This window comes from Pongo pygmaeus, chromosome 20, assembly GCF_028885625.2.
Source record: "Pongo pygmaeus isolate AG05252 chromosome 20, NHGRI_mPonPyg2-v2.0_pri, whole genome shotgun sequence".
In the NCBI taxonomy this organism is placed as follows: Eukaryota; Metazoa; Chordata; class Mammalia; order Primates; family Hominidae; genus Pongo; species Pongo pygmaeus.
Window position 1 is genome coordinate 21,743,054 of NC_072393.2, and position 27,213 is coordinate 21,770,266.

Consider the following 27,213-nt stretch of genomic DNA (forward strand, 5'->3'; position numbering starts at 1 on the left):
ATTATACTGCATATTCTGTGAAATTTTACTGCCACATAGTGCATGCCAATGATTCAAAATACCTGCCTTCCCTGAGTACACAAATATTGTGGTTATCCAGACAATTCTTTTTTAAAGGTATATTAATGCTGCATACCAGATTTTATGAGTAAACATGTCTCTTACTGTTGTGCAGTTTTCATATTAGTGTTTTTTCAGTGTAGGTTTCTTAACATCAGCTTATTGTGTTTTTTAGTTTTTCTTATATATTATAATTTTAGCCAATTTGCAATTCTGTTTGTATACTTTAAGTCAATGTGGTGTTTAATTAAGAGATAAATCAGCCATACATCTATCACAATTGGATTATATATGTGTGGGTGTTTATCTATAAATATGACCCCAATATTGGTTATGGCTTATCTTGTATATATTCTTTCTTAGCTGATTTTCAGTGGGCATTTTATCTTGTCTAAGTGAGTAGTCATGGAAATATTTTCATTATGTCTTATTTTCTCCATGTGTCTAATGATGAATGTATATTTCCTTTGTGTGAGAGAAACGCTATTTGTGATTTGAAGGTAATTTTTGAGAAGATTTGTAATTTAGTATTTTTTCCGTTTTTCCTTTAGAAAAAGTAATTGTTGTAAAAACACATAACAGGCCTGGCTCAGTGGCTCACGCCTGTAATCCCAGCACTTTGGGAGGCTGAGGCAGGCAGATCACTTGAGATCAGGAGTTCCAGACCAGCCTGGCCAACATGGTGAAACCCTGTCTCTACTAAAAAAAAAAAATTAGCTGGACATGGTGGCCTACGCCTGTGTAATTCGGGCTACACAGGAGACTGAGGCAGGAGAGTCGCTTAAACCCAGGAGGCAGAGGTTGCAGTGAGCCGAGATCACACCACTGCACTCCAGCCTGGGTGACAGAGCGAGATTCTGTCTCAAAAGAATGACAAGAAAAAACAGTAAAAACATTAAAATTTAGCATCTTAAGTCTATTTAAGTGCACATTTCAGGGCCAGACATGGTGGTGGCTCACATCTGTAATCCCTGGATTTTGGGAGGCCAAGACAGGAGTATCATTTGAGCCGAAAAGTTTGAGACCAGCCTGGGCAACATTCGGAGATTCCCTCTCTACAAAAATTTTTAAAAATATCCAGGCATGGTAGTGTGCACCTGTGGTCCCAGCTGTTTGGGAGATTGAGGGGAGGATTACTTGAGCCTGGGAGTTTGAGGCTGAAGTGAGGCATAATTGTGCCACTGCACTTCAGCTTGAGTGACAGAGTGAGACCCTCTCTCAAAAAGAAGCTGTACATTTCAGTCATGTTAAATATATTCACATTGTTATGCAAAAGACTTCTAGAAATTTTACATCTTGTGAAACTGAAACTCAGTACCCATTTAAGTAACAAGAACCCATTTTACCCTCTCCCCAGCCGTTGACAAACACTGTTCCACTTTGTTTTTATGAGTGTGACTACTTAAGATATCTCATATACATAGTGGAATCATATAGTTTTATCATTTTGTTATGGGCTTATTTCCCATGACATAATATTTTCAAAGTTTATATCAAAATGTGACAAGATTTCTTTGATATTTGATTTAATTATGATAATATTTGATAATCTTTGATTTCTGTGATATTTCATTGGATGTATATGTTACATTTTTGATGTGTTTGTAAGAGACACCTGGGTTGCTTCTGCTTTTGGCTTTTGTGAATACTGGTACAATAAACATGGATGTTCAAATTTGTCTTCCAGGCCCTGTGCTTCATATTTTGGAAATATATTCATAAGTGGGATTGCTGTATTTGATGATAATTCCATTTTTAATTAAGAAGCATTTATAACATTTTAAAATAATGGTTGCATCTTGTTTTCTACCAACAATCAACATAGTTTTATTTTCATTGCATCATCAAGAGATTTGGTGTTTTAAAAAAAGGTATAGTGGCCATTGTAATGAGTGTGAGGCAATTTTGTTTTTTCATTTTATTTATTTATTTATTTATTTATTTATTTATTTATTTATTCATTGTGATGAAGTCTTACTGTTATCACCCAGGCTAGAGTACAATGGTGCAATGGCTCACTGCAACTTCCGCCTCCTGGATTCCAACAATTCTCATGCCTCAGCCTCCCGAGTAGCTGAGATTACAGGCACCTGCCATCATGCCTGGCTAGTTTTTGTATTTTTAGTAGAAACGGGGTTTTCACCATGTTGGCCAGGCTGGTCTTGAACTCCTGACTTCAGGTGATCCTACCTGACTCGGCCTCCCAAAGTGCTGGGATTACAGTCGTGAGGTGAGCGCCTGGCCTCTATTTTTATCTGTTTCTCTGCAAATCATTAATTCTGCTTTTCTTTTCAAATGTTTTTTCCCATTTGGGTTTATTTTTTGATGAAAATTATTTTTTCATTTCTTTCTTTTTTTTGAGACGGAGTCTCACTCTGTCTCCCAGACTGGAGTGCCATCGTGTGATCTCGGCTCACTGCAAACTCTGCCTCCTGCGTTTAAGTGATTCTCCTGCCTCAGCCTGTCTCAGCCTCCTGAGTAGCTGGGATTATAGGTGCCTACCACCACGCCTGGCTGATTTTTGTATTTTTAGTAGAGAAAGGGTTTCACCATCTTGGTCAGGCTGGTCTTGAACTCCTGACCTCGTGATCCACCCACCTCGGCCTCTCAAAGTGCTGGGATTACCTGCGTGAGCCACTGTGCCTGGCCTTACTTTTTCATTTCTAAATAAAGTTATTCAACTTCATTGTTCAGTTTTAAGAGTTGTTCATATATTCTGAATATTAACTACTTTCACTCGTGATTTCCATATATTTTCACCCACTTCCTAGATGACTTTTTCTGTTTATTGAATTTTTTTAATGTGCAGAAATTCTGAAGTATAGTGTAGTTAAATATTTCTGTTCTTTCCTTTGTTGCATATGCATTTAATGTCGTATCTTAGGAAATGGTGCCAAGACCCATGTCAAGTTTTTTTTTTCTAAGAGATTCGCTAAGGCAGGAGAATTGTTTGAACCCGGAAGGTGGAAGTTGCAGTGAGCCAAGATCATGCCACTGCACTCCAGCCTTGGTGACAGAATGAGACTCCATCTCAAACAAAATAAATAGGCTGGGCGTGGTGGCATATGCCTGTAATCCCGGCATGTTGGGAGGCCAAGGCAGGAGGGTCACGTGAGGGTCAGGAGGTCGAGACCAGCGTGGCCAACATATAGTGAAACCCCATCTCTACTAAAAAATACAAAACTTAGCTGGACATTGTGGCACGTGCCTGTAGTCCCACCTACTTGGGAAGCTGAGGCAGGAGAATTACTTGAATCTAGGAGGCAGAGATTTCAGTGAGCCGAGGTTGCACCACTGCACTCCAGCCTGGGCAATAGAGCGAGACTCCGTCACTCCAAAAATAAATAAATAAATAAATAAAATAAAATCGGGCTCACGCTTGTAATCCCAGCACTTTGGGAGGCTGAGGCGGGCGGATCACGAGGTCAGGAGTTCGAGACCAGCCTGACCAACATGGTGAGACCCCATCTCTACTAAAAATACAAAAATTAGCTGGGCGTGGTGGCAGGTGCCTGTAATCCCAGCTACTCAGAAGGCTGAGTCAGGAGAATCACTTAAACCTGGGATTCGGATGTTGTAGTGAGCCGAGATTGTGCCACTGCACTCCAGCCTGGGTGACAGAGCAAGACTCCGTCTGAAAAACAAAAAACAATAAAATATTTTTTGTATATGGTTCAAGGAAATGATTCAACTTTATCAGTGTTATCCAGTTTATGGCATTATTTTTTGAAAAGATTATCTCTTCTCTGTTGTGTGCTCATGGCAACTTTGTGGAAGATCATGTAATCATATACAGAAGGCTTCATTTCTGGGCTCTCCACTCTTTTCTTTCATCTGTTTATCTGCCTTTGTGTCAGTACCATACTGTTTTTGTTATTTTAGCTTATATATGTATGTATGTATGTATGTATGTATTGAGATGGAGTCTAGCTCTGTCACCAGGCTGGAGTATAGTGGTGCGATCTCGGCTCACTGCACCTCTGCCTCCCGGGTTCAAGTGATTATCCTGCCTCAGGCTCCTAAGTGGCTGGGATTACAGGCACGCGCTGCCACACCCAGCTAATTTTTGTATCCTTAGTAGAGACGAGATTTCACCATGTTGGCCAGGATGGTCTCGATCCCCTGACCTCGTGATCCACCCACCCCAGACTCCCAAAGTGCTGGGCTTACAGGCATGAGCCACCGTACCTGGCTTATTTTAGCTTGTAATATGTTTTAAAATTTCGAAGTATAATGCTTCTTTGTTCTTTTTCCTGGGCGTTTGGCTGGTTATAGTTTATAATCAAATTTTTAAATTTTAGACAAGATTTCTTTTTTTTTTTTTTTTTTTGAGACGGAATTTCGCTCTTGTTTCCCAGGCTGGAGTGCAATGGTGCAATCTCGGCTCACCGCAACCTCTGCCTCCCGGGTTCAAGCAATTCTCCTGCCTCAGCCTCCCGAGTAGCTGGGATTACAGGCATGCGCCACCACACCTGGCTAATTTTGTATGTTTAGTAGAGATGGGGTTTCTCCATGTTGGTCAGGCTGGTCTTGAACTCCCAACCTCAGGTGATCCGCCCGCCTTGGCCTCCCAAAATGCTGGGATTGCAGGTGTAAGCCACCATGCCCAGCCATAGACAAGATTTCTATAATGAAACTGTACTATTGGGATTTTTAAAGAACTTATATTGAATTTGTTTCCCACTGTAGTTTGTACTGACATCTTAACAAAATTAATTTTATTGACCATTGAACAAAAATATGTTGAAGAGTGTCTTTTAATTTAATTTTATTTGTTTTAGAGACAGGGTTTTCCTATGTTGTCCATGTAGGTTTTCTGAGCTCAAGCAATCTTCCTGCCCGGCCTTCCTAAATGCTAGTATTGGAGGCATGAGCCACCATACTCAACCCGTGTGTTTTATTTTTAGATATTCTTGGATTTGCCAGTTTTACTTTTTAATTTCTAGTTTTATTCAGTTTTGGTCAGAAAACAAAGTGTATGATTTTGGTCTTCTTATTTATTGTCGTTTTGAGACAGGATCATATTTGTCACCCATGCTGGAGTACCTTGACATAAATTTGACTCACTGCAACCTCAGCCTCCTTGACTCAAGCGATCTTTACACCTCAGCCTCCTATGTAGCTGAGACTACAGACATGCACTACCATGCCTCACTAATTTTTTTGGTTATTTGTAGTAATGGGTCTCACTAGACAGGTTCTCACTATGTTACTCAGGCTGGTGTCAATCTTCTGATCCCAAGTGATCCTCCCACCTTCATCTTCCAAATTATTGGGATTGTAGGTACCAACCACACATCCAGCCAGTATTTAATAAGACTTGTTATGTGTCCTAACAGAATACATCAGGTGCAAATAAGAACATTGTGTTGTTTCTTGCTTTTAACTGAAAAGTTTTGTACCTATCTGTTAAGCCTAGTTGGTCTGTGGTATGGTTTGGATGTCTATGTCCTGCAAACCTCATGCTGCAATGTAATCCTCAATGTTAGATGTGAAACCTGGTGGGAGGTGTTTGGGTCATGGGGACAAATTCTTCATGAATGCCTTTGTGCTATCCTGGTCATGAGAAAGTTTTCACTCCATTAATTCAAATGAGAGCTGGTTCATTTAAAGAAACTGACTCCTTCACCTCACACTTGCCCTCTCTTACCATGTGATATGTCCAGTTACTCTTTGTCTTCCACCATGATTGTAAGTTTCCTGAGACCCTCACCAGAAGCAGATGCTGTTACACCCTTCTTGTACAGTCTGCTGAGCTGTGAGCCCAATAAACCTGCTTTCTTTATAAGTTATACACTCAGGTATTCCTCTTTATGCAAAATAGTTAATACAGTCTATAATGTCTGTTTTCTGTTTTCTTATTGATCTTTTATCTGAATTTTCTATTTATTATTGCAAATGATGTCTTGATCTCCACATTTATGTTGCTATGTATTTCTTGCTTCACCTTTGCCAAAATTTGCTTTGTATATTTGGGAAACCTCATGTTATATATACAGACACATATACATATAAATAGATATGACAGTTATAGATTCCTGGTAAATTGACCCATTTGACCATTATATAATACCATGCTTGTCCTATGCTAGTACTTGACTTAAAACATATCCAATATAATTATTACCACCTCACCCAATTGTGGTTACTATTTGCATGGAATATAGATTTTTTTCCATTCTGTTACTTTCAACCTATTTGACTCAATGCTAAAATGAGTCTCTTATAGACAGCAAATTGTATGCTTTTTAAGTTAAGCCACTAAGCCATCTTATTTTTTTCTTTTTATAAATTTATTTATTTTTGAGATAAAGTCTCACTCTGTCAACCAGGCTGGTTTGCAGTGGCATGATCATGACTCACTGCAGCCTCAACCTCCCAAACTCAGATGATCTCATTTAGCTTCTTGAGTAGCTGGGTTGCAAATATTTGCCATCCCAAGTCCAGATAGTTTTTTGTACCTTTTTCTGTAGAGACAGTTTTTTGCCCTGTTGTCTAGGTTGGTCTCAAACTCCTGAGTTAAAGTGATCAGATTCCTCAGCCTCCAAAAGTTCTGAGATTACATTTTTTAAATAAGTAGTTTAATTAATTTATATTTAAAATGACTGCTTAAAGATATAAAGTTACTATTACCAGTTTCATTGTTGTTTTTTTTAAAATTTAATTTAATTTAATTTTATTTCAGGATACATGTGCAGGATGTGCAGGTTTGTTACATAAGTAAACGTGTGCCGTGGTGGTTTGCTGCACTTATTAACCCCTCACCTCGGTGATAAGCCCTGCATGCATTAGCTATTTATCCTGATTCTCTCCCTCCCCTGCAACAGGCCCCAGTGTGTGTTGTTTCCCTCCATGTGTCCATGTGTTCTTATTGTTCAGCTTCCACTTATAAGTGAGAACATGTGGTGTTTGGTTTTCTGTTCCTGTGTTAGTTTGCTGAAAATAATGGCTTCCAGCTCCATCTCTGTCTTTGCAAAGTACATGATCTTGTTCATTTTTATGGCTGCATAGTAGTCTATGGTGCATATGTACCACATTTTCTTTATCCAGTCTGTCATAGATGGGCATTTGGGTTGATGCCATGTCTTTGCTATTGTGAATTGTGCTGCAATGAAGATACACATCCATGTATCTTTATAGTAGAATGATTTATATTCCTTTGGTATATACCCAGTATAATGGGATCGTTGGGTCCAATAGTATATCTGGTTCTAGGTCTTTGAGGAATCGCCATACTGGCTTTCACAATGGTTGAACTAATTTACATTCCCACCAAAAGTGTAAAAGCATTTCTATTTCTCCATAGCCTCACCAACATCTGTTGTTTCTTGGCATTTTAGTAATCACCATTTTGACAGGCATGAAATGGTATCTCATTGTAATTTTGATTTGCATTTCTTTAATGATCACTGATGTTGAGCTTTTTTTCATGTTTGTTGGCCACATAAATGTCTTCTTTTGAGACGTGTTTCTTCTTGTTCTTTGCTCACTTTTTAATGAGGTTGTTTGTTTTATTCTTGTAAATTTGTTTAAGTTCTTTGTAGAATCTAGATATTAACCTTTGTCAGATGGATAGATTGCAAAAATGTTCTCCCATTCTGTAGATTGTCTGTTCACTCTGATAATAATTTATTTTGCTGTGCAGAAGCTCTTTAATTAGATACCATTTGTCAATGTTTGCTTTTGTTGCAATTGCTTTTGACGCTTTCATCATGAAATCTTTGCCCATGCCTATGTCCTGAATGGTATTGCCTAAATTTTATTTTAGGGTTCTTGTAGTTTTGGGTTTCAAATTTAAGTCTTCGATTCATCTTGAGTTAATTTTTGTATAAGTGTAAGAAAGGGGGTCCAGTTTCAATTTTCTGCCTATGGCTAGCTAGTTCTCCCAGCACCATTTATTAAAAGGGAATCCTTTTCCCATTTTCTTGTTTTTGTCAGGTTTTTCAAAGATCAGATGGTTGTAGACATGCAGTCTTAGATTTCTGAGTTCTCTATTCTGTTCCATTGGTCTGTGTGTCTGTTTTTATAACAGTACCAGGCAGCTTTGGTTACTATAGCCTTGTAGTATAGTTTGAAGTTGGATATCATGATGCCTCCAGCTTTGTTGTTTTTGCTTAGGATTCTCTTGGCTATATGGGGTCTTTTGGGGTTTCATATGAATTTTAAAATAGTTTTTTTTTCTAATTCCGTGAAGAATATCAGTAGTAGTTTAGTCAGAATAGCATGGAATCTATAAATTACTTTGAGCAGTATGGCCATTTTTACAATATTGATTCTTTCTGTCTTTTTCATTTGTTTGTGTCCTCTCTGATTTTCTTGTGCAGCGGTTTGTAGTTCTCCTTGAAGAGGTCTATCACTTCCCTTGTTAGCTGTATTCCTTGGTACTTTATTCTCTTTGTAGCAGTTGTGAATGGGAGTTTATTCGTGATTTGGCTCTCTGCTTGTTTATGGCTGGTGTATTAAAATGCTTGTGATTTTTGCACATTGATTTTGTATCCTGAGACTTTGCCGAAGTTGCTTATTAGATGAAGAAGCTTTTGGGCTAAGACAATGGGACTTTCTAGATCTAGGATCATGTTGTCTGCAAACATGTCGTCTGCGAGCTTCTGCAGACAGAAGTTTGACTTCCGAATTGAATACTGCTTATTTATTTCTCTTGCCTGATTTCCCTGGCCGGAACTTCCAATACTATGTTAAATAGGAGTGGTGAGAGGGCATCCTTGTCTAGTGCTAGTTTTCAGGGGGAATGCTTCCAGTTTTTGCCCTTTTAGTATAATATTGGCTGTGGGTTTGTCATAGATGGTTCTTACTATTTTGATGTATGTTCCATGAATACCTAGTTTATTGAGAGTTTTTAACATGAAGCGATGTTGAATTTGATCGAAGGCCTTTTCTGCATCTATTGAGATAATCATGTGGTTTTTGTCTTTAAATCTGTTTATGTGATGATGAATTATGTTTATCGATTTTTGTATGTTGAACTAGGCTTGCATCCCAGGAATAAAGCTGACTTGATTGTGGTGGATAAGCTTTTTTAATGTGTTGCTGGATTCAGTTTGCAAGTATTTTATTGAGAATTTTTGTATTAATGTTTATCAGGGATATTGGCTTGAAGGTTTTTTTTGTTGTTGTTGTTATGTCTCTGCCAGGTCTTGATATCAGGATGATGCTGGCCTCATAGAATGAGTTAAGGAGAGGCCCCTCCTTTTCTATCATTTGGAATAGTTTCAGAACAAATGGTACTCTTTGTACCTCTGGTAGAATTTAGCTATATATTCATCTGGTCCTGGACTTTTTATGATTGGTAGGCTATTGGCTATTTGTTACTGCCTCAATTTCAGAACTTGTTATTGGTCTATTCAGGAATTCAACTTCTTCCTGTTCAGACTTGAAAGGATGGATATGTCCAGGAATTTATCCATTTCTTCCAGATTTTCCAGTTTTTGTGCACAGAGGTGTTTATAGTATTTTCTGAAAGTTGTTTTTATTTCTATGGGGTCAGTGGTGATATCCCCTTTATCATTTTTTATTGTCTATTTCATTCATCTCTCTTTATAGCTAGTGTCTATATTACTAATTTGGTCAAAAAAACAGCTCCTGGATTCATTGATTTTTTTTTTTTTTTTTGAAGGGTTTTTTTGTGTCTCTGTGTCCTTCACTTCCAATCTGAATCTGGTTATTTCTTGTCTTCTGCTAGCTTTAAGGTTTGTTTGCTCTTGGTTTTCTCTTTCTTTTAGTTGTGATGTTAGGGTGTCCATTTGAGATCTTTCTGGCTTTTTCATTTGGGTATTTAGTGCTATAAATTTCCCCATGAACACTGCTTTAGCTGTGTGCCAGAGATTCTGGTACATTGTCTCTTCATTCTCATTGGTTTCAAATAGTTTTTTGATTTCTGAGTTTTTTTTTTTTTTTGAGACAGAGTTCTTCTCTTGTCGCCCAGGCTGGAGTGCAGTGGCGCAATCTTGGCTCACTGCAACCTCCGCCTCCCAGGTTCAAGTGATTCTCCTGCCTCAGCCTCCTGAGTAGCTGGGATTACTGGCACCCACCACCATGCCAGGCTAATATTATGTATTTTTAGTAGTCATGGTGTGTTTCACCATTTGCCAGGCTTGTCTCGAACTCCTGACCTCAAGTGATCTGCCCACCTCGGCCTCCCAAAGTGCTGGGATTACAGGTGTCAGCCACCATGCCCAGCCAAAGCCTACAGCACCTGGTATTCCCAGGTGGTCTCCCCTCCAAGTCCCAGCAAGGCCCGACCCTGCTTAGCTTCCAAGATTGGGCACGGTCAGAATGGTGTGGCTGTGGATGCCGGCCTCTGATTTAATTTTATTATTTAGCCAAAAGTCATTCAGTAGCAGGTTGCTCAATTTCCATGTAGTTGTGTGGTTTTGAGTGAGTTTCTTACTCGTTAGTTTTTTTGTTTTGTTTTTTTGTTTGTTTGAGACAGAGTATCACACTGTCACCCAGGCTGGGGTGCAGTGGCATGTTATGATTTCAGTTCTGTTGCATTTGCTGAGAAGTGTTTTACTTCCAATTATGTTATCAATTTTTTTTCTTTTCTTTGTTTTTTTTTCTTTTTCTTTTTCTTTTTTTTTTTTTTTTTTTGGACCAAGTCTTGCTCTGTCACCCAGGCTGGAGTGCAATGGCACAATCTTGGCTCACTGTAACCTCCACCTCCCAGGTTCAAGCGATTCTCCTGTCTCAGCCTCCTGAGTAGCTGGGATTACAGGCACATGCTGCCATGCCTGGCTCATTTTTTGTATTTTTAGTAGAGGTGGGCTTTCTCTGTGTTCCCCAGGCTGGATTTGAGCTCCTGAGCTCACGCAATCCACCCACCTCGGCCTCTCAAAATGCTATGGTTACAAGTGTGAGCCACCATGCCCAGCCATGTGATCAATTTTAGAGTAAGTGCCATGTGGAACTTAGAAGAATGTGTATTGTGTTGTTTGTGGCTGGAGAGTTCTGTAGATGTCTGTCAGGTCCACTTGACCCACAGCTGAGTTCAAGCCTTTTTACTTTTCTGACTCAATGATCTGTCTAATATTAACAGTGGAGCATTAAAGACTGTCAGTATTATTATGTGGAAGTCTAAGTCTCTTTATAGTTTTCTAAGAATGTGTTTTATGAATCTGGGTGCTCCTTGAATTGATCTCTTTACCATTATGTAATGCACTTCTTTGTCTTTTTTGATCTTTGTTGGTTTAAAGTTTGTTTTGTCAGAAACTATGATTGCAGGCTGGGCTCGGTGGCTCATGCCTGTAATCCCAGCACTTTGGGAGGCCAAGGTGGACAGATCACGAGGTCAGGAGATCAAGACCATCCTAGCTAACACAGTGAAACCTCGTCTCTACTAAAAATACAAAAAATTTGGCCGGGTGTGGTGGCGGGTGCCTGTAGTCCCAGCTACTTGGGAGGCTGAGGTGGGAGAATGGCATGAACCCAGGAGGTGGAGCTTGCAGTGAGCTGAGATCGTGCCACTGCACTCCAACCTAGGTGACAGAGTGAGACTCCAACTCAAAAAAAAAAAAAAAAAAAAAGAAACTGTGATTACAACCCCTGCTTTTTTTTTTCTGCTTTTTTTTTCTGCTTTTATTTGCTTTGTAATTTTCCTCCATTCCTTTAGTTTGAGCCTACGTTTGTCTTTTCATGCGAAACGGGTCTCTTGAATACAGCACACAAATGGGTCATGACTCTTTATCCAGCTTGCCCTTCTGTGTCTTTCAATTGAGGCATTCAGCCTATTACATTTAAGGCTAATATTGTTATGTTTGATTTTGATTCTATCCATTTGGTGCTAGCTGCTTATTTTGCAGTCATTGATGTAGTTGTTTTATAGCATCATTCATCTTTGTACTTCACTGTGTTTTTGCAGTGGCTGGTAATGGTTTTTTTTCTTCCCATATTTAATGCTTCTTTAATAGCTCTATCTAGCAAGGCAGGCCTGGTGGTCATGTATTCCTTCAGCATTTGCTTCTCTGAAAAGAATTTTATTTTTCTCCAGTTACAGAGACTTAGTAATGTTATTCTATTGTTTTATTTGATTCTTGTATCTTTGTTCCTCATTTTCTCTTTTTCTGTCTTTGTGTCTTTTTTTATACTTATCTTGATATGCTTTCACTTCTTTCTTGTTTTGTGTATCTATGCAGATATATTCTTGGTGGTATATTGGGAATTATGTAACACCTCTAAAAGATAAAACAGTGTATTTTAATCTGGTAAAAAATGAACTTCAGCTGGATTCATAAATTTTTTCTCATTATATCTGCCCTCAAATTTGTCATTGATGTTGCTAATCATATATTTTAAGTTGTATATCATTAAGAAATGTTTATGATGATTTCTATTCTTTTACCTTTCAAATTTTAGAGAATAATTAAAAATGTTTTTTGTGCCATTAATATAATGCTAAGAAATTCCATTTTTGTGTATGTGCATTTTTCCCTAGAAAATAATGTATATGATAAAATTATTATTTATAAAAGTATTTTGTTTAATCATTATTTTCAGTAGAAGCAACTGCTTTCAGCATCTTTTATGTTTAGGGCATATGAAGTGCCAATATATTTTTTCAGAATTTGGTTATTTTTGAAGGTTTTTTTTCTTTTTATTTGGCAGGACTGGTATTATTCTCACTTGATAGCTATTTTTTTTTTTAGGACTTTGACTATATCACAGTTTCCTTCTGGCCTGCAAAGGTTTTGTTCACAGTTCACTGACTATCTCATAAGACTATGCTTGTAAATGACACGCCATTTTTATCTTGAGCTCCATTCTCTTCTTGTCTGTGGTTTTTGAAATTGTGCTTATGTATGTGTTTGTTATAAATATCTTTGTGTGTATCCTAATTGTTGAGCTTCTTCATTTTGACAATATTTTTTCTTTCAGAATTTTTGAGTTATGTTTTCTTTTGATATTTTTTACCTTTACAATTTCTGTTTTTTGGATATTTTAAATATTTTTTTCTTTTCCTCAGTTTTTTCTGGTTTTCTATAGTTCTCTGTGTTCCTATTTTACTCATTGAGTATTCAATTTATTTTTAATTTTTAAAATTAATGTATACATCCTTTTTATGGTTTCTTTCTGAAAAATTTATAATATTTTTGATAGAACCATTTTGCCCTATTTTGTATTCATTGTAATCTTTGATTAAAATTTGGACATTAAATAAAGCTACCCGACACAGTTTTTATCATGTAGCTTTCTCCTGGCATAGTCTGAAAACAATTATCTTGGTTAGAGATCCTGGTAGACTCTCAAACATGTTCTTAGAATGTATCTTGCCTAAAATTTTGTGTTTACTTTTTAGTTAAAGGAGTTTATTTCTGCTTCATCTTAATCAGTAACCATTTGCTCTATCTGTTTTCTGTCTGTTGTACTGCAGTCTCTCTGCCGCTGTAACAATTAGCTTTGGTCTCAAGACCCAAACTGTAACTCCAAAATATACTACCATTTTTTTCAGCACTTTATGTTATGGGAGACCAGTTTCTGGAAAGGCCTCTAGAAGCAAGTAATATAGATGCATGTGCCAGTATTTTACCTTTTTATTATAAAAGAAACCAAAAGTTAGCAATTTACTTTGAAAGGCACTATGTTATACTGTTAAGTAGGAAGAACTGTGTTGGGCAAAGGTAACAGACTTTTCTTTTTCTTCTGTGTCTTTGCATTCCTGTGTACTCATCTGTGTACTCACCTGGGGAACTTTACACGCTTATTTATAAGTTTTCCTCATGTATTTTGGTCAGTATGTTTTTTATTACATTTATATGTCTATGAAGGATTTAGGGCCTGTGGTATTTTATTATGGCATCTTGCTTATGTAGTTTGTATAATATAGGTTAGATTTGTAAAGGATGTTTATCTAAGTCTAGTAAGTTGAATAATTTGTTGTTTTTATTTCTTTCAGCTATGTGTTCTTATTTTACCAGAGACCTTTGGCCAGAGCAAGACATAAAAGATTCTTTTCAACAAGTGATACTGAGAAGATACGGAAAATGTGAACATGAGAATTTACAGTTAAGAAAAGGGTCCGCAAGTGTGGATGAGTGTAAGGTGCACAAAGGTTATAATGAACTAAACCAGTGTTTGACAACTACCCAGAGCAAAATATTTCAATGTGATAAATATATAAAAGTCTTTAGTAAAATTTTAAATTCAAATAGACATAAGACATACTGGAGAGAAACCTTTCAAATGTAAAAAATGTGATGAATCATTTTGCATGCTTTTACACCTACATCAACATAAAAGAATTCATATTAGAGAGAATTCTTACCAATGTGAAGAATGTGACAAAGTCTTTAAGCGGTTCTCAACCCTTACTAGACACAAGAGAATTCATACTGGAGAGAAACCCTTCAAATGTGAAGAATGTGGCAAAGCTTTTAAGCACTCCTCAACACTTACTACACATAAGACGATTCATACTGGAGAGAAACCCTACAGATGTGAAGAATGTGGCAAAGCTTTCTACCATTCTTCACACCTTACTACACATAAGATAATTCATACTGGAGAGAAGCCCTTCAAATGTGAAGAATGTGGTAAAGCTTTTAACCACCCTTCAGCCCTTACTACACATAAGTTCATTCATGCTAAAGAAAAACCCTACAAATGTGAAGAATGTGACAAAGCTTTTAACCGATTCTCATACCTTACTAAACATAAGATAATTCATTCTGGAGAGAAATCTTACAAATGTGAAGAATGTGGCAAAGGCTTTAACTGGTCCTCAACCCTTACAAAACATAAAAGAATTCATACTGGAGAGAAACCCTACAAATGTGAAGAATGTGGCAAAGCCTTTAATGTGTCTTCACACCTTACTACACATAAGATGATTCATACTGGAGAGAAACCCTACAAATGTGAAGAATGTGGCAAAGCCTTTAACCACTCCTCAAAACTTACTATACATAAGATAATTCATACTGGAGAGAAACCTTACAAATGTGAAGAATGTGGCAAAGCTTTTAACCAATCCTCAAACCTTACCAAACATAAGATAATTCATACTGGGGAGAAACTCTACAAATGTGAAGAATGTGGCAAAGCTTTTAACCGATCCTCAAACCTTACTACACATAAGAGAATTCACACTGGACAGAAACCCTACAAATGTGAAGAATGTGGCAAAGCTTTTAACCGATCCTCAAACCTTACTAAACATAACATAATTCATACTGGAGAGAAATCTTACAAATGTGAAGAATGTGGTAAAGCCTTTAACCAATCCTCAACTTTTACTAAACATAGGAAAATTCAGCAGGGTGTGGTGGCTCACGCCTGTAATCCCAACACTTTGAGAGGACTAGGTGAGCAGATCGCAAGGTCAGGAGTTCGAGACCAGCCTGGCCAACATGCTAAAACCCTGTCTCTACTAAAAATACAAAAATTTGCTGGATGTGGTGGCAGGCACCTGTAATCCCAGCTACTCGGGAGGCAGAGGCAGGAGAATCATTTGAACCCGGGAGGCAGAGGTTGCAGTGAGCCAAGATCGTACCATTCTACTTCAGCCTGGGCCACAAGGCAAGACTCTGTCTCAAAAAAAAAAATAAAATAAAAATAAAAATAAAATTCATACTGGAAGGAAACCCTACAACTGTGAAGAAAGTGCCAGTGCTTTCAACCAGTCCTCAAACCTTATTAAAGAAAATAATTCATACTGGAGAGAAATTCTACAAATGTGAACAATATGGCAAAGCCTTTAACCAGTCTTCAACTCTTACTAAGCATTAAAAAAATTCATACTGTACAGAAACCCTACGAGGGTGAAAAACATGGCAAAGCCTTTAACAAGCCCTCAATTCTTAACAGACATAAGATAATTTATACTGGAAAGAAACTCTACAAACCAGAAAGATGTGGCAATGCTTTTGACAACGCCTCAAAGTTTTCTAACCATAAAAGAAATTATACTGGTGAGAAATCTTAGAAATCTGAAGAATGAGACAAAACCTTTAAATGGTTTTCACACTTCATTGTAGGTAAGGTAATTCGTACTGGAGAAAACACCTACATGTGTGAACAATGTGGCAAAACTTAACCAATGCTCACACTTTATTGTACAGGAAAGCATTTGTACTTGAGATAAATTATACAAATATAAAGACTGAAAAAGCCATTAATATGTGTTCATATCTCAACACCAGAGAGTTCATACTTAATAAAAGCATTATAAGTACAATTACTGTCAAAAGATCTTTCAGAAAATACAAGCTTTTGACCAGGTGTGGTGGCTCAGGCCTGTAATCCCAGCACTTTGGTAGGCCAAGGCAGGTGGATCATGAGGTCAGGAGTTTGAGACCAGCCTATCCAAGATGGTGAAACCCCATCTCTACTAAAAATACAACAATTAGCCGGTCGCGGTGGTGGTGCCTGTAATCCCAGCTACTCAAGAGGCTGAGGCAAGAGAATCACTTGAACTCGGGGAGGGAGAGATTGCAGTGAGCTGAGATTGCACTCTAGCCTGGGCCACAGAGCAAGACTCCATCTAAAAAGTAAAAAAAAAGAAAATATGAACTTTCACAGTGAAGAATATTTATTTTGAAGATGAACTTTACAAATATAAAGCGGGTGGTAGTGCCTTTACTTGTATCACAGATCTTATTGTAGACATTTTTTGTAGAGGAAAAACTCTGAAGCACTTTCACACTTTGTTCAATATCAGGGAATTAATATTGAAGAAAAATCATGCAAATGTAGTAAATTTGGAAAAACACTTTTTCAAAAACTACAGCTTAGAAAACAGAGTTCATACTAGAATATAGATGCAGTAAAAGTTAAAAAAAAATTTAATCCATAAGTCTGTGTAAATATCAGAATTTATGGTAGAAATACATAAGGCACTGACACATCAGATATACTAAATCAGAGGGCTGAGTATAGAAAATAAAACTAAAGTTGGTAGAAAAATTATTTGTATATAACTTTAAGAGGATCAGAAGGTTTTTTGCAGTTATAATTACATTCAAAGTATACTTTATTTCTTGAAAAATATTACAGATTTTTTGAAAAGTGAGTAATGATGTCATTCAACTCTGAAATTCCTGCTGTTTCTTCATTCCTATTGGATTCACATGTGAAAGCATGGGATCAATTATTGCTGTATCAAAGATATGAGAGATTCTTTATTTGTTTTGTTCTGTTTGAGATGGAGTTTTGCTCTTTCGCTCAGGCTGGAGCGCAGTGGCGTGATCTTGGCTCACTGCAACCTTCAACTTCCAGTTTCAAGCGATTCTCCTGCCTCAGCCTTCTGAGTAGCTGGGATTACAGGCGCATATCACCACGCCCAGCTAATTTTTATATTTCTAGTAGAGACAGGATTTCATCATGTTGGCCAGGCTGGTCTTGAGCTCCTGACCTTGTGATCTGCCCACCTTGGCCTCCCAAGGTGCTGGGATTACACAGGCATGAACCACTGCTCCTGGCAAGAGATTCTTTTTTATTAGGTGGGCATTATTTGTGATCTTTTCTATTGAAAAGTAAAGACATTAGAATGTAAGATGCATAATGAAAATATAAGTGGAGAGGCTCTTTGGGGTTAACTTGTAATATTGAGTGGTGCATGAGGTTGGTGTTCAGAGTAATATTCTGCATTATGAAAAGAAAACTTATTTAAAATTAAATTTAGTAGTATATTATCATACTAATTATACTTTTATATAAGAAGATGCAGTACATTTTTAAAATTTTAGATTGTGTGAAGTTAATAGTTTAACTTAACATTTTTAACATGTTAAATACTATTGTGCATTCAATGAAGCATTATTATACCACAAACTTTACCCTCTTCCACCTTACTCGAGGGGTATAGGTATAAGATGGTAACGATATACTATTTAGTAGCATAATGGATTAACATCTCTAGTAATTTTTTTTGCCAGTGGCTTTAAACTGCAAATAAGTTAAAAAATATTGTTTCTGTAGGTTAAATTTTTATTTTGTTTTTAATCATTTAAGTTTATTTTAATTTTGGTGGGTACATAATATGAGTATATATTTATGCACTTATATGGCATATTTTAGTACAGGAATACAATATATAGTAATAGCATCAGGGTTAAGTGAGGCATCCTTCACCCATAGCATTTCTCCTTTGTTTTACAAACAATCCAATCCTACACTTTTTAAAAATTTTTTGTTGTTGTTGTTCTTGTTGTTGTTGAGACGGAGTCTCGCTCTGTCACCCAGGCTAGAGTGCACAATCTCAGCTCACTGCAAGCTCCGCTTCCCGGGTTCATGCCATTCTCCAGCCTCAGCCTCCCAAGCAGCTAGGACTACAGGCGCCCTCCACCATGCCTGGCTAATTTTTTGTATTTTTAGTAGAGATGGGGTTTCACCGTGTTAGCCAGGATGGTCTCGATCTCCTGACCTCGTGATCCGGTCTCGATCTCCTGACCTCATGATCTGCCTGCCTTGACCTCCCAAAGTGCTGGGATTACAGGCATGATCCGCTGTGCCCGGCCACTTTTTTAAAATTTTAAAATGTACAATTAAATTGTTATTTACTATAGGGTTATTTTTATGGTCATAATACAAATTATATATGAGTATAAATAAAATTCATTTCTAAACTCTTGATATTTTTTCCAAATTGTTATATATTTTTCTTGAACATGTGGCCTGTCTAACTGCAAACATGCAGACTTTTTGATTCACATAGAGTTAAATATATATTAGTCTAAAGACAAACTTTAGGTGTAAGAAAATTATGGAATAAGTGTGTGTGTGTGAGTATGAGTTTGTACCTATTTTCAGAAGAAAAGAACAATATGGGAATAAAAATCATTTTAATAAGGTGGCTACTGTAAAACTAAAAACTTAAAAAATAATGAAAGCAAATGTATACTTTGTGCTTTGTATTGAATTTATTACTGTACAATCCATGACTTACAGTTCTGAACCTTTTCATGCAAATTCTCTGTATATACTTGCCTGGTACTCATGCTAGATCCATACTTTTTTTGCTTCTTACGTATGTTTTTGTTTTATGGTTTAGGAAGTATTCATTATGTGAGCTGGTCTGTGATTATAAGAATTTTTATGAAATTTAGTGCACACAAAATAATTTTTAGATGTAATCCCAAAAGTAGCGTATTAAGTTACATTTTATTTAGTGACAGCACTCCATTTTGTTCTTTTAAGGGGAGAACAATATATAAGTTTTCTTTAGTGATTGTTCCTTTCACTTTTTATAATTGACATAAGTGTATTTATTTATTGAGTCAATTTGTTCAGGTAAGTACTGGGGGGCTTCATAAGTCATAAGGATGTTTTTATATATAAATGTAGCTAACATACATTACAGTTCTTACTATGTAATCAATGCTCCATAATAATTCATAAATATTCCTGCTGGAGTTAGTTTGTAATTTCAAGTCAGAAATGAAAAATATCAATGGTGAAGAAATAAGATTGATTCTTCATATGGAGTGGACATTTTTTCCAGACTATAAAACTGAATCTTGCTGAATTTAAAGAGAAATTCTGGACGAGGCAGATGGATCACCTGAGATTAGGAGTTTCAGACCAGCTTAGTGAAACCCAGTCTCTACTAATAAACTACAAAAATTAGCTGAATGTGGTGGCATCCACCTGTAGCCCAGCTACCCAGGAGGCTGAGGCAGGAGAATTGCTTGAACCCAGGAGGTGAAGGTTGTGGTGAGCCGAGATTGTGCCATTGCACTACAGCCTGGGTGACAGAGCGAGACTCATTAAAAAAAAAAAAAAATTCTGCTTTTATTTTCACTTCTCTTCAGATTTGTTTCTCTTATGTACTTTCCAACTATGTATGCACAACAGTCCTTCTTTTTCTGAGTTATACAGTTTTCTCACTGTTCTCTTCACGCCATTTCATTTCACATGGTACTTTGTAGATTTTGATGAGGAAATTCTATTTTTAGTGCACTTAAAAATGGATTTTAACTGGTGAGTTTGCTTATCAATATAACATGCAGATTAGTTAAGATAAAAGCCAGGTGTGGTGGCTCACGCCTCTAATCCCAGCACTTTGGGAGGCCGAGGCAAGTGGATCACTTGAGCTCAGGAGTTCAAGACCAGCCTGACCAACATGGTGAAACCCCGTGTCTACTACAAATACAAAATTAGCCACATGTTGTGGCGCATGCCTGTAATCCCAGCTACTCGGGAGGCTGACACAGGAGAATCTCTTGAACCCAGGAGGCAGAGGTTGTAGTGAGCCGAAATTGCGCCATTGCACTCCAGCCTGGACGAGAGCAAAATTCCTTCTCAAAAAAAAAAGGAAAAAATGATAAAAGGTGCACACTGTCCACAGGTAAGAGGATTAAATTAGCATTGCATTTCTTTGTTTTTAAAAGAAAAATCTTTTTATAGACTTATACAAAGTGTGGCAAATATAAAACTTGCTTGAAAAGATGGAAATTAAATTTTTAAGAGAGTTAATAGTAAACGAATTTAATTTTCTTTTTTTATTTTTATTTTTTACTTTTTTGAGATGGAGTCTCGCTCTGTCTCCCAGGCTGGAGTGCAGTGGTGTGATCTTGGCTCACTGCAAGCTCCGCCTCCCGGGTTCACGCTATTCTCCCGCCTCAGCCTCCCGAGTAGCTGGGACTATAGGGGCCCGCCACCGCACCCGTCTAATTTTTTTGTATTTTTAGTAGAGACAGGATTTCACCATGTTAGCCAGGATGCTCTCAATCTCCTGACCTCATGATCAGCCCGCCTTGACCTCCCAAATTGCTGGGATTACAGGCATGAGCCACCGCGCCAGGCCACGAATTTAATTTTCTGTGATAGAATTACAGCACAATTTACATTTCCGTGCAGAATCTTTTATTTTTAAGTGTGGTGGTAAAGATTGCAAAATAATGAAATGACCTCTGAATTTAAAATTTAGAAAAATATGTCTTTTCTATATTGATTTTACAATTTGGAGAAATTTCTGTTATTTTTTATATTTTTTCTTTTAGTGGGAGAAGTTTAGTCTACAGTTTTTATTTTTAGTCACCAAGCTGTAGCCAACTCCTGGGTCATTTTCTCTGAAAAGCATTTGGAGATCATGACAACTTTTGGATTAAAACATTCTGTTATTTTGCATGCAAACTAGTTTACTGTGTTCACAGACTGGCCAGTCATGGGACCATAAGCAACACCTGCCCCTTTAGTGTCTTTCATACCATTACCATCAGTACCAGAAACTCCAGGTGCCCCAAGCTTAAAGTAAAAATCCTAAAGTACATTGGCTTCTCCCATGCAATGTGCTGGGTCCAGAACATGCTATTAAATATCAGAGTTCCTATGGTTATGACTGACAAATGACAATAATAGCCCCAAAATACATATTTTTGATACTATTTAGCCAAGATTATCACAAAGATACAGAGAGTATTTGACACATTCTTATTCTTCTATAACGTTTTAAAAATATTTTCTCTTGACAGATAAAATGTGTACTTTTTCTGTAGAACATATTTTGAACGTGCTGTTAAATATCAGAGTTCGTATGATTATGACTAAAAAAATTAAATGACAATAGTCCCCAAACTATGTATTTTCATACTATTTAGCCAAAATAATCACAAAGACACAGTATTTGACACAGTTATTCTTTTATAATGTTTTAAAAATATTTTAACTTGACAGACAAAATGTGTACTTTTTCTGTAGAACATTTTGAAGTATATATAGTTATTATTTCTAGGTAATTAATACCTCACATAGTTAACGTTTTTGTGGTGAGACCGTGTGACATTGTCTTATCATTTTTCAAAAATCCAAATACATTATTATGAACTAAGTCACTATGTTGTACAATAAATCTCTTGAACTTATTTCTCCTATTTGACTATAATTACGTATTATTTGACAGACTTTTTCCAACCCCCCATTTCTTCTAAATACCTTGGCATCTGATGGTCACCATTTTACTCTATACATCAATGGGATTAAGTTTTTTGGAATCCATGTGTAGGTGAAATCATGAGATATTAATCTTTCTGTGCCTGGCCTATCCCAACTAATATAATGTCCTCCAGCTTAATCCATGTGATTTAAAATAATATAATTTTTTTCTTTCTTTTTTCTTTTTTTTTTTTTAAGGCCAGGTGTGGTGGCTCACACCTGTAATCCCAGCACTGTGGGAAGCCAGGGCAGGTGGATTGCTTGAGCCTAGGAGTTTGAGACTAGCCTGGTCAACATGGAAAAACCCCGTCTCTACAAAAAAAAAAAAAAAAAAAATCTCAGCTGGGCATGGGCATGGTAGTGCATGCCTGTAATCCCAGCTACTCCAGAGGCTGAGGCATGAGAATCCCTTGAGCCAGGGATGCAGAGGTTGCAGTGAACTGAGATCATGCCACTGCACTCCAGCCTGGGTAACAGAGTGAGACGTGGTCTCAAGAGAAAAGGAATTTTCTTATTTAAAAAATAATATCCCGTTGTGTATATCTACCACATTGTCTTCATTTACTCATTAGATGTTAAACTGTTTATTCTGTATTTTGGCTATTGTGAAAAGTGCTGCAAACAGAATTGCGAATGTTTCTTCATTCTGATTTTATTTGTTTTGTATATATATCCAGTACTGCAATTGCTGTTATGACATGGTAGTTTAAGTTTTTTGAGAAATCTCTATTTTGTTTTTCATAATGGCTGTCTTCATTTACATTCCAAACCAACAGTGCACAAGCCTTCCCTTTTCTTCACATCTTTACCAACGCTTTTTCTTTTTAATAAGAGTCATTCTATCAGGAATGAGTTGATATCTCCTAGTTTTGTTTTTTCTTTTTTGGCTTGCCTTTTTGTGATAATTGACATTGAGCATTTTTAAATATATCAGTTGGCCATTATGTATGTATTTTCTTGAAAAATATTTCAGCTACTTATTTTTAATAGTTACTTATTTTTGTTGTATTGTCATTTGAGTTTTTTATATATTTTTGATATTAACCCGTTGTCACATGTATAATTTGCAAATATTTTCTCCCTTTTTTTAGTTGTCACATTCTGTTCATTGTATCAGATTCTGTGCAGCAGCTTTTTAATTTGAAGTGATCTGACTGACTTGTTCTTCCTTTTGTGTCCTGGGATATTTAGGTTAAATCAAAAAACTTGCTGCCCAGACCAATGTTATGGGGCTTTCACTCTATTTTTTGGTAGTAGTAGTTTAAGAGTTTTAGGCCTTACATTTAAGTGGCTAATTTATTTTGAGTTTGTTTTTACATATGGTGTGAGATGAGGGTCTCACTTTTTTTTCTCTGCATGTGGATATAAAGTTTTCTAAACATCATTTATTGAAGATACTGTTATTTCCCTTAAAAAAAAAAAAGTCACCTGTATTTAAAATCAGCTGTAAATACACAGATGTATTTCTGCTCTTTTTTCTTCTGCTCCATTGTCCTATATCTCTGTTTTTATTCAAGTGCCATACTGTTTTGGTTACCATAGTTTTGTAGTGTATTTCAAAGTCAGGGTGATACCTTAACTTCTTTTGCCTTGATTGCTTTGGCTATTCAGGGTGTTTTGTGGTACCATATGAATTTTAGATATGCTTTTTAAAAAAGCATTTGGATATTTGGTATTTGGATAGAGGTTGCATTATATCTACAGATCATTTTGTGTAATACAAATATTTAACTATTAATAATGCCAGTTAATGAGTAATATTATTCCATTTATGTATTACTTAATTTGTACAATGTTCTTTAGAGTAGAATATAAGGTGTTTCAACTTTTTGGTTAAATTTATTTCAAACTGTAGTTAGGTAGATGGAATTTTTTTGAATTTCATTTTGAGATTGTTACTAATGTATAGAAATGCTATGACTTTTTGATGATGCTTTTGTATTTTGAAAGTTTAATAAATTTTGTTTGTTCGTTTTTTGTTGTTGTTGTTGTTTCAAATGGAGTCTCAGTCTATCACCCAGGCTGGAGTGCAGTGGTGCATTTTACTTTGCAAGCTGTTACACCATCTCACTGGAGTCAGTTTGTTGTTGTTTTTGTTGCTTGTCTTTTGGGATACTGTAGCAGGATTGATAAGAAATCAGAGAGACCGATGGGGTTAAGGAAGATATTTATTATTTAGGTGCACTGGCCCAGTCGGATTAACGTCAAAAGGACTGAGCCGTGAACAAAGAGTTAAGTTACCTTTTAAGCATTTTGTGGGGCAGCAGGGGGAGATCTGTGCAGGGGAAGCATATTACAGAAGCAAGAAACAAAGACAGTTATTCAATTAACTGAGATATGCGTTACATAATTTTTTACTTTCCAAGGAAAAACATGTTTTACAACTTGAGTTTATCTGTCTAGTGACCTTGCGGCTGCACAGCTAGAGAAACAGGGCTTTCAAAATGCCTGGGAAAGGAGGAGAGATAAGGCTCACTAGCCACAGAAAAACAGGCAGTTAATTTTTAAAGGACTCCAGCTGTTTCTCTTCTCAGGGGGAATTAGGTTTTCTTACATACAACTGAGTTTCTGCTTACGTATTCTTTAATTTCATTTAATTTCTGTTCCATTTCCCCCCTTTGGTGCTTTTTATAACAAAGGTGTTAATAGAAAACATCACTATTTGCCACCTCTTCATGGAGCTGAGCTTTTTCTTCTACTGGCAGCAGCTGATATTTGGTTAATGCCATCAACTGCGCGGTAGTGTGTCGGGTTATTATTGCCTCCATAGTTGATTGAATATTCCTAATAAACGGGATAATAGGCAAGGGAGGATGAGGCAGATGCCAAGAATAAGCAAGAACTCACCAATGAGGGTTTTGAATCTTCCGAAGTTTGAGAACCATCCTCCAAAAAAGGAATCCAGGGACCACCTGGACCATGACTGAACTGGAACATGGGCCAACTTGTGCATTCTAGCTGTGATTTCCATGACAGCTCAGCCATTATTATCAATTTTTAGACAACAGTTGGTTAAATTAAATTTTCCACATACTCCCCCTTCTGAGGCTAAGAGGTAATCTAAAACCAATCTATTTTGATATATAGCACTTCTTATTTGTGTTGCTTGTATTGCCAATAAATCTAGTGCCTTTGATGTTTCATTGGTTATAATTTCAAGGACTGCCTGCAACCTTATGATGCAGTTGAGCATATAGATTGGGGTGCGGCATCTCCATGACCTGTCTTGCCCCAAGGTAGCTGGCCTGTAATATTTAATGACTCTTTCAGGAGGTCATTCATTATCTTTTTAGTTTCCTATGTCTACATCCTTTTTGATATTTGTGTCTATTTTTGTGATTATGCTTCTTCTAGTTCATTTATTTTCATCATAAACTGGATATCCTAAGAGTTCCACTTGCTTTAGAGGAATTAGAAAGAAAGATGGCTTGATTGTTCTTAACACACATGCCCCTGTCCATTTAGCTCACAGTTGTTGATATGCCTGTGCTCCACAGATCCAATATAGGCCAGAGGGTGCCTTTCAAGCATTTGGAGCCTCTAGCTAAAGCCAAGTGTGGCTTAGAGTACAGAATCAAGAGAAAGGGTTTGGATCTAGTAAGTAGGAGTCATTCTCAGTGTTTCTCCATAGAGTTTTGTTTTTAGTCTCATCATAATACTGTTGCCCTAGGCAGGTTGTTTCTCCCACTGCCTCTGTGAAAGCCTTTCGCCATCGGGTGATACAGTACTTTCCACTTATGGAGGTTTTTAACAACCAAACACTGGCTGAGGCTGTTGGTTCACTGGCAGGGTTAAGCGAAATGAAGTTATCTTGTGGCATTAATTTCTTTGCCTTCCATGGCCACTGGTCCCCCATATTAGTTCCTCCACATACATAGAATGAGGAAATTCCTAAGCTGCCAGCTATGTTTTCAGCTAGTTGAGCAAATAAGTTTTCAGTTGATGGGGGAAGCTCAGGCACTGTCTGATGAAAATGCTTATAGAATGACTTATGGACGCAGAATTGTGGGGTTGAACGCATTTGAGTCCTTCTAGTCTTTCTGACAATGAGTAGTGGAACTCTAAGGCCTGCTCCTTGTCTATCAACTCATAATAGTGCTGTCTGTCCTGTAGACCAAAAAGGTAGCTCTGGCTTTAAGACAGTAAAATTTAAAGGATTGCATGTCCTTGTCTTATAATCTGGTTTTTGGGATTATGAACATAAGTGGCATGGCAGGCATCATAGTACAAGGAAATAGGCCCTTTATAGGAGGGAGTGGCTTTTTTGGTTCAAGCTATAAGCTCTCCTTTTTTTTTTTCTCTGATTTAATATGTACTTTAAACCAGAATTCATAGGGTAAGAGCGTGGGGTCATGACACACATATAGCTGATTGTTTCTTGGGTCACAGACTAAATAGGTGGTCTGATTGTATGTGCAGGTTCCTAACTTGGTTTCTGTACATTTATAGTCGGTGTGGTCCAGTAGAGTTGTAACTATGGTATTCCTTACCCAGGTAGTGTCTACACTGTGTGGGCATTTTTTTTTTTAGAGATTTCTCCCCTTTTAGTATAGGCAAAAATGGTACGAACACAAGTGTATGTAATATAAACATGCTTACACTACACATGGGCACAGCAAACCTTCCTGTGGGCATAGACATTTGAAGCATTTGCAGTAATAACAGAGCAATCAGTATTGATAGAATTATAACTAGGCTTATTAATTGTATCTACGTTTACTTATCTGGAGATGGTCCTCTTAGCTTCAGCTGTGCATAGACTAGTCAGCTTCCAGGATGTGACTACAATAGAGCTTGCAGGATCCTCTAGCTTCAGCCATGCGTAGACTGACCAGCCTCCGGTGTGGTCAGAGCAGGGCAGTTGTCCTTCTTACTGGTGGTTGGGTTTTGCTGTAGGACTATTCGGGTGGGGTAATCTGGGTCTTGTTGGTTAATCCACTGGTCATCATCGGGAGTCACTGCTGCCACTGGTTTCAGCTGACTATGGTGAATCCAAGGTGTGACACCTGCAACTTTAACAGCAGTGGAAGTAGACATGATTACAATATGGGGCCTATCCTCTATGGGTCCTAGAGTGGTTGGATTCCATTTTTTTTTTTAACATAAACAAAGTCCTTAGGTTTGAAAGGGTGTATTGGGTCTGTTAGATTTATAGGCTTTTTTTTTTTTATACCTAGCCATGCATCTTTTGCATGGCCATATTTAAACCCTGCATTTGCCTTCTCAAAGTTAGTTTTCCTAGTTTATAGAGATTACCTTTAATCTGACTTATGA

The 27,213-nt window shown here is 37.1% G+C and overlaps 1 protein-coding gene across 1 annotated transcript in view; it reads left to right on the top strand.

Annotated features, from left to right (window-relative positions):
• The window catches only part of LOC129020592 (zinc finger protein 430), a 97,996-nt gene extending 79,769 nt beyond the window's left edge, over positions 1 to 18,227 (top strand). Inside the window, 3 exon segments of the mRNA XM_063657749.1 lie at positions 14,227 to 15,272; positions 15,728 to 15,788; positions 15,874 to 18,227. Of these exon segments, the coding sequence (XP_063513819.1) occupies positions 14,227 to 15,272; positions 15,728 to 15,788; positions 15,874 to 15,991 (1,225 nt within the window). The 3' untranslated portion in view covers positions 15,992 to 18,227.
• The last annotated feature ends 8,986 nt before the right edge of the window (positions 18,228 to 27,213 follow it).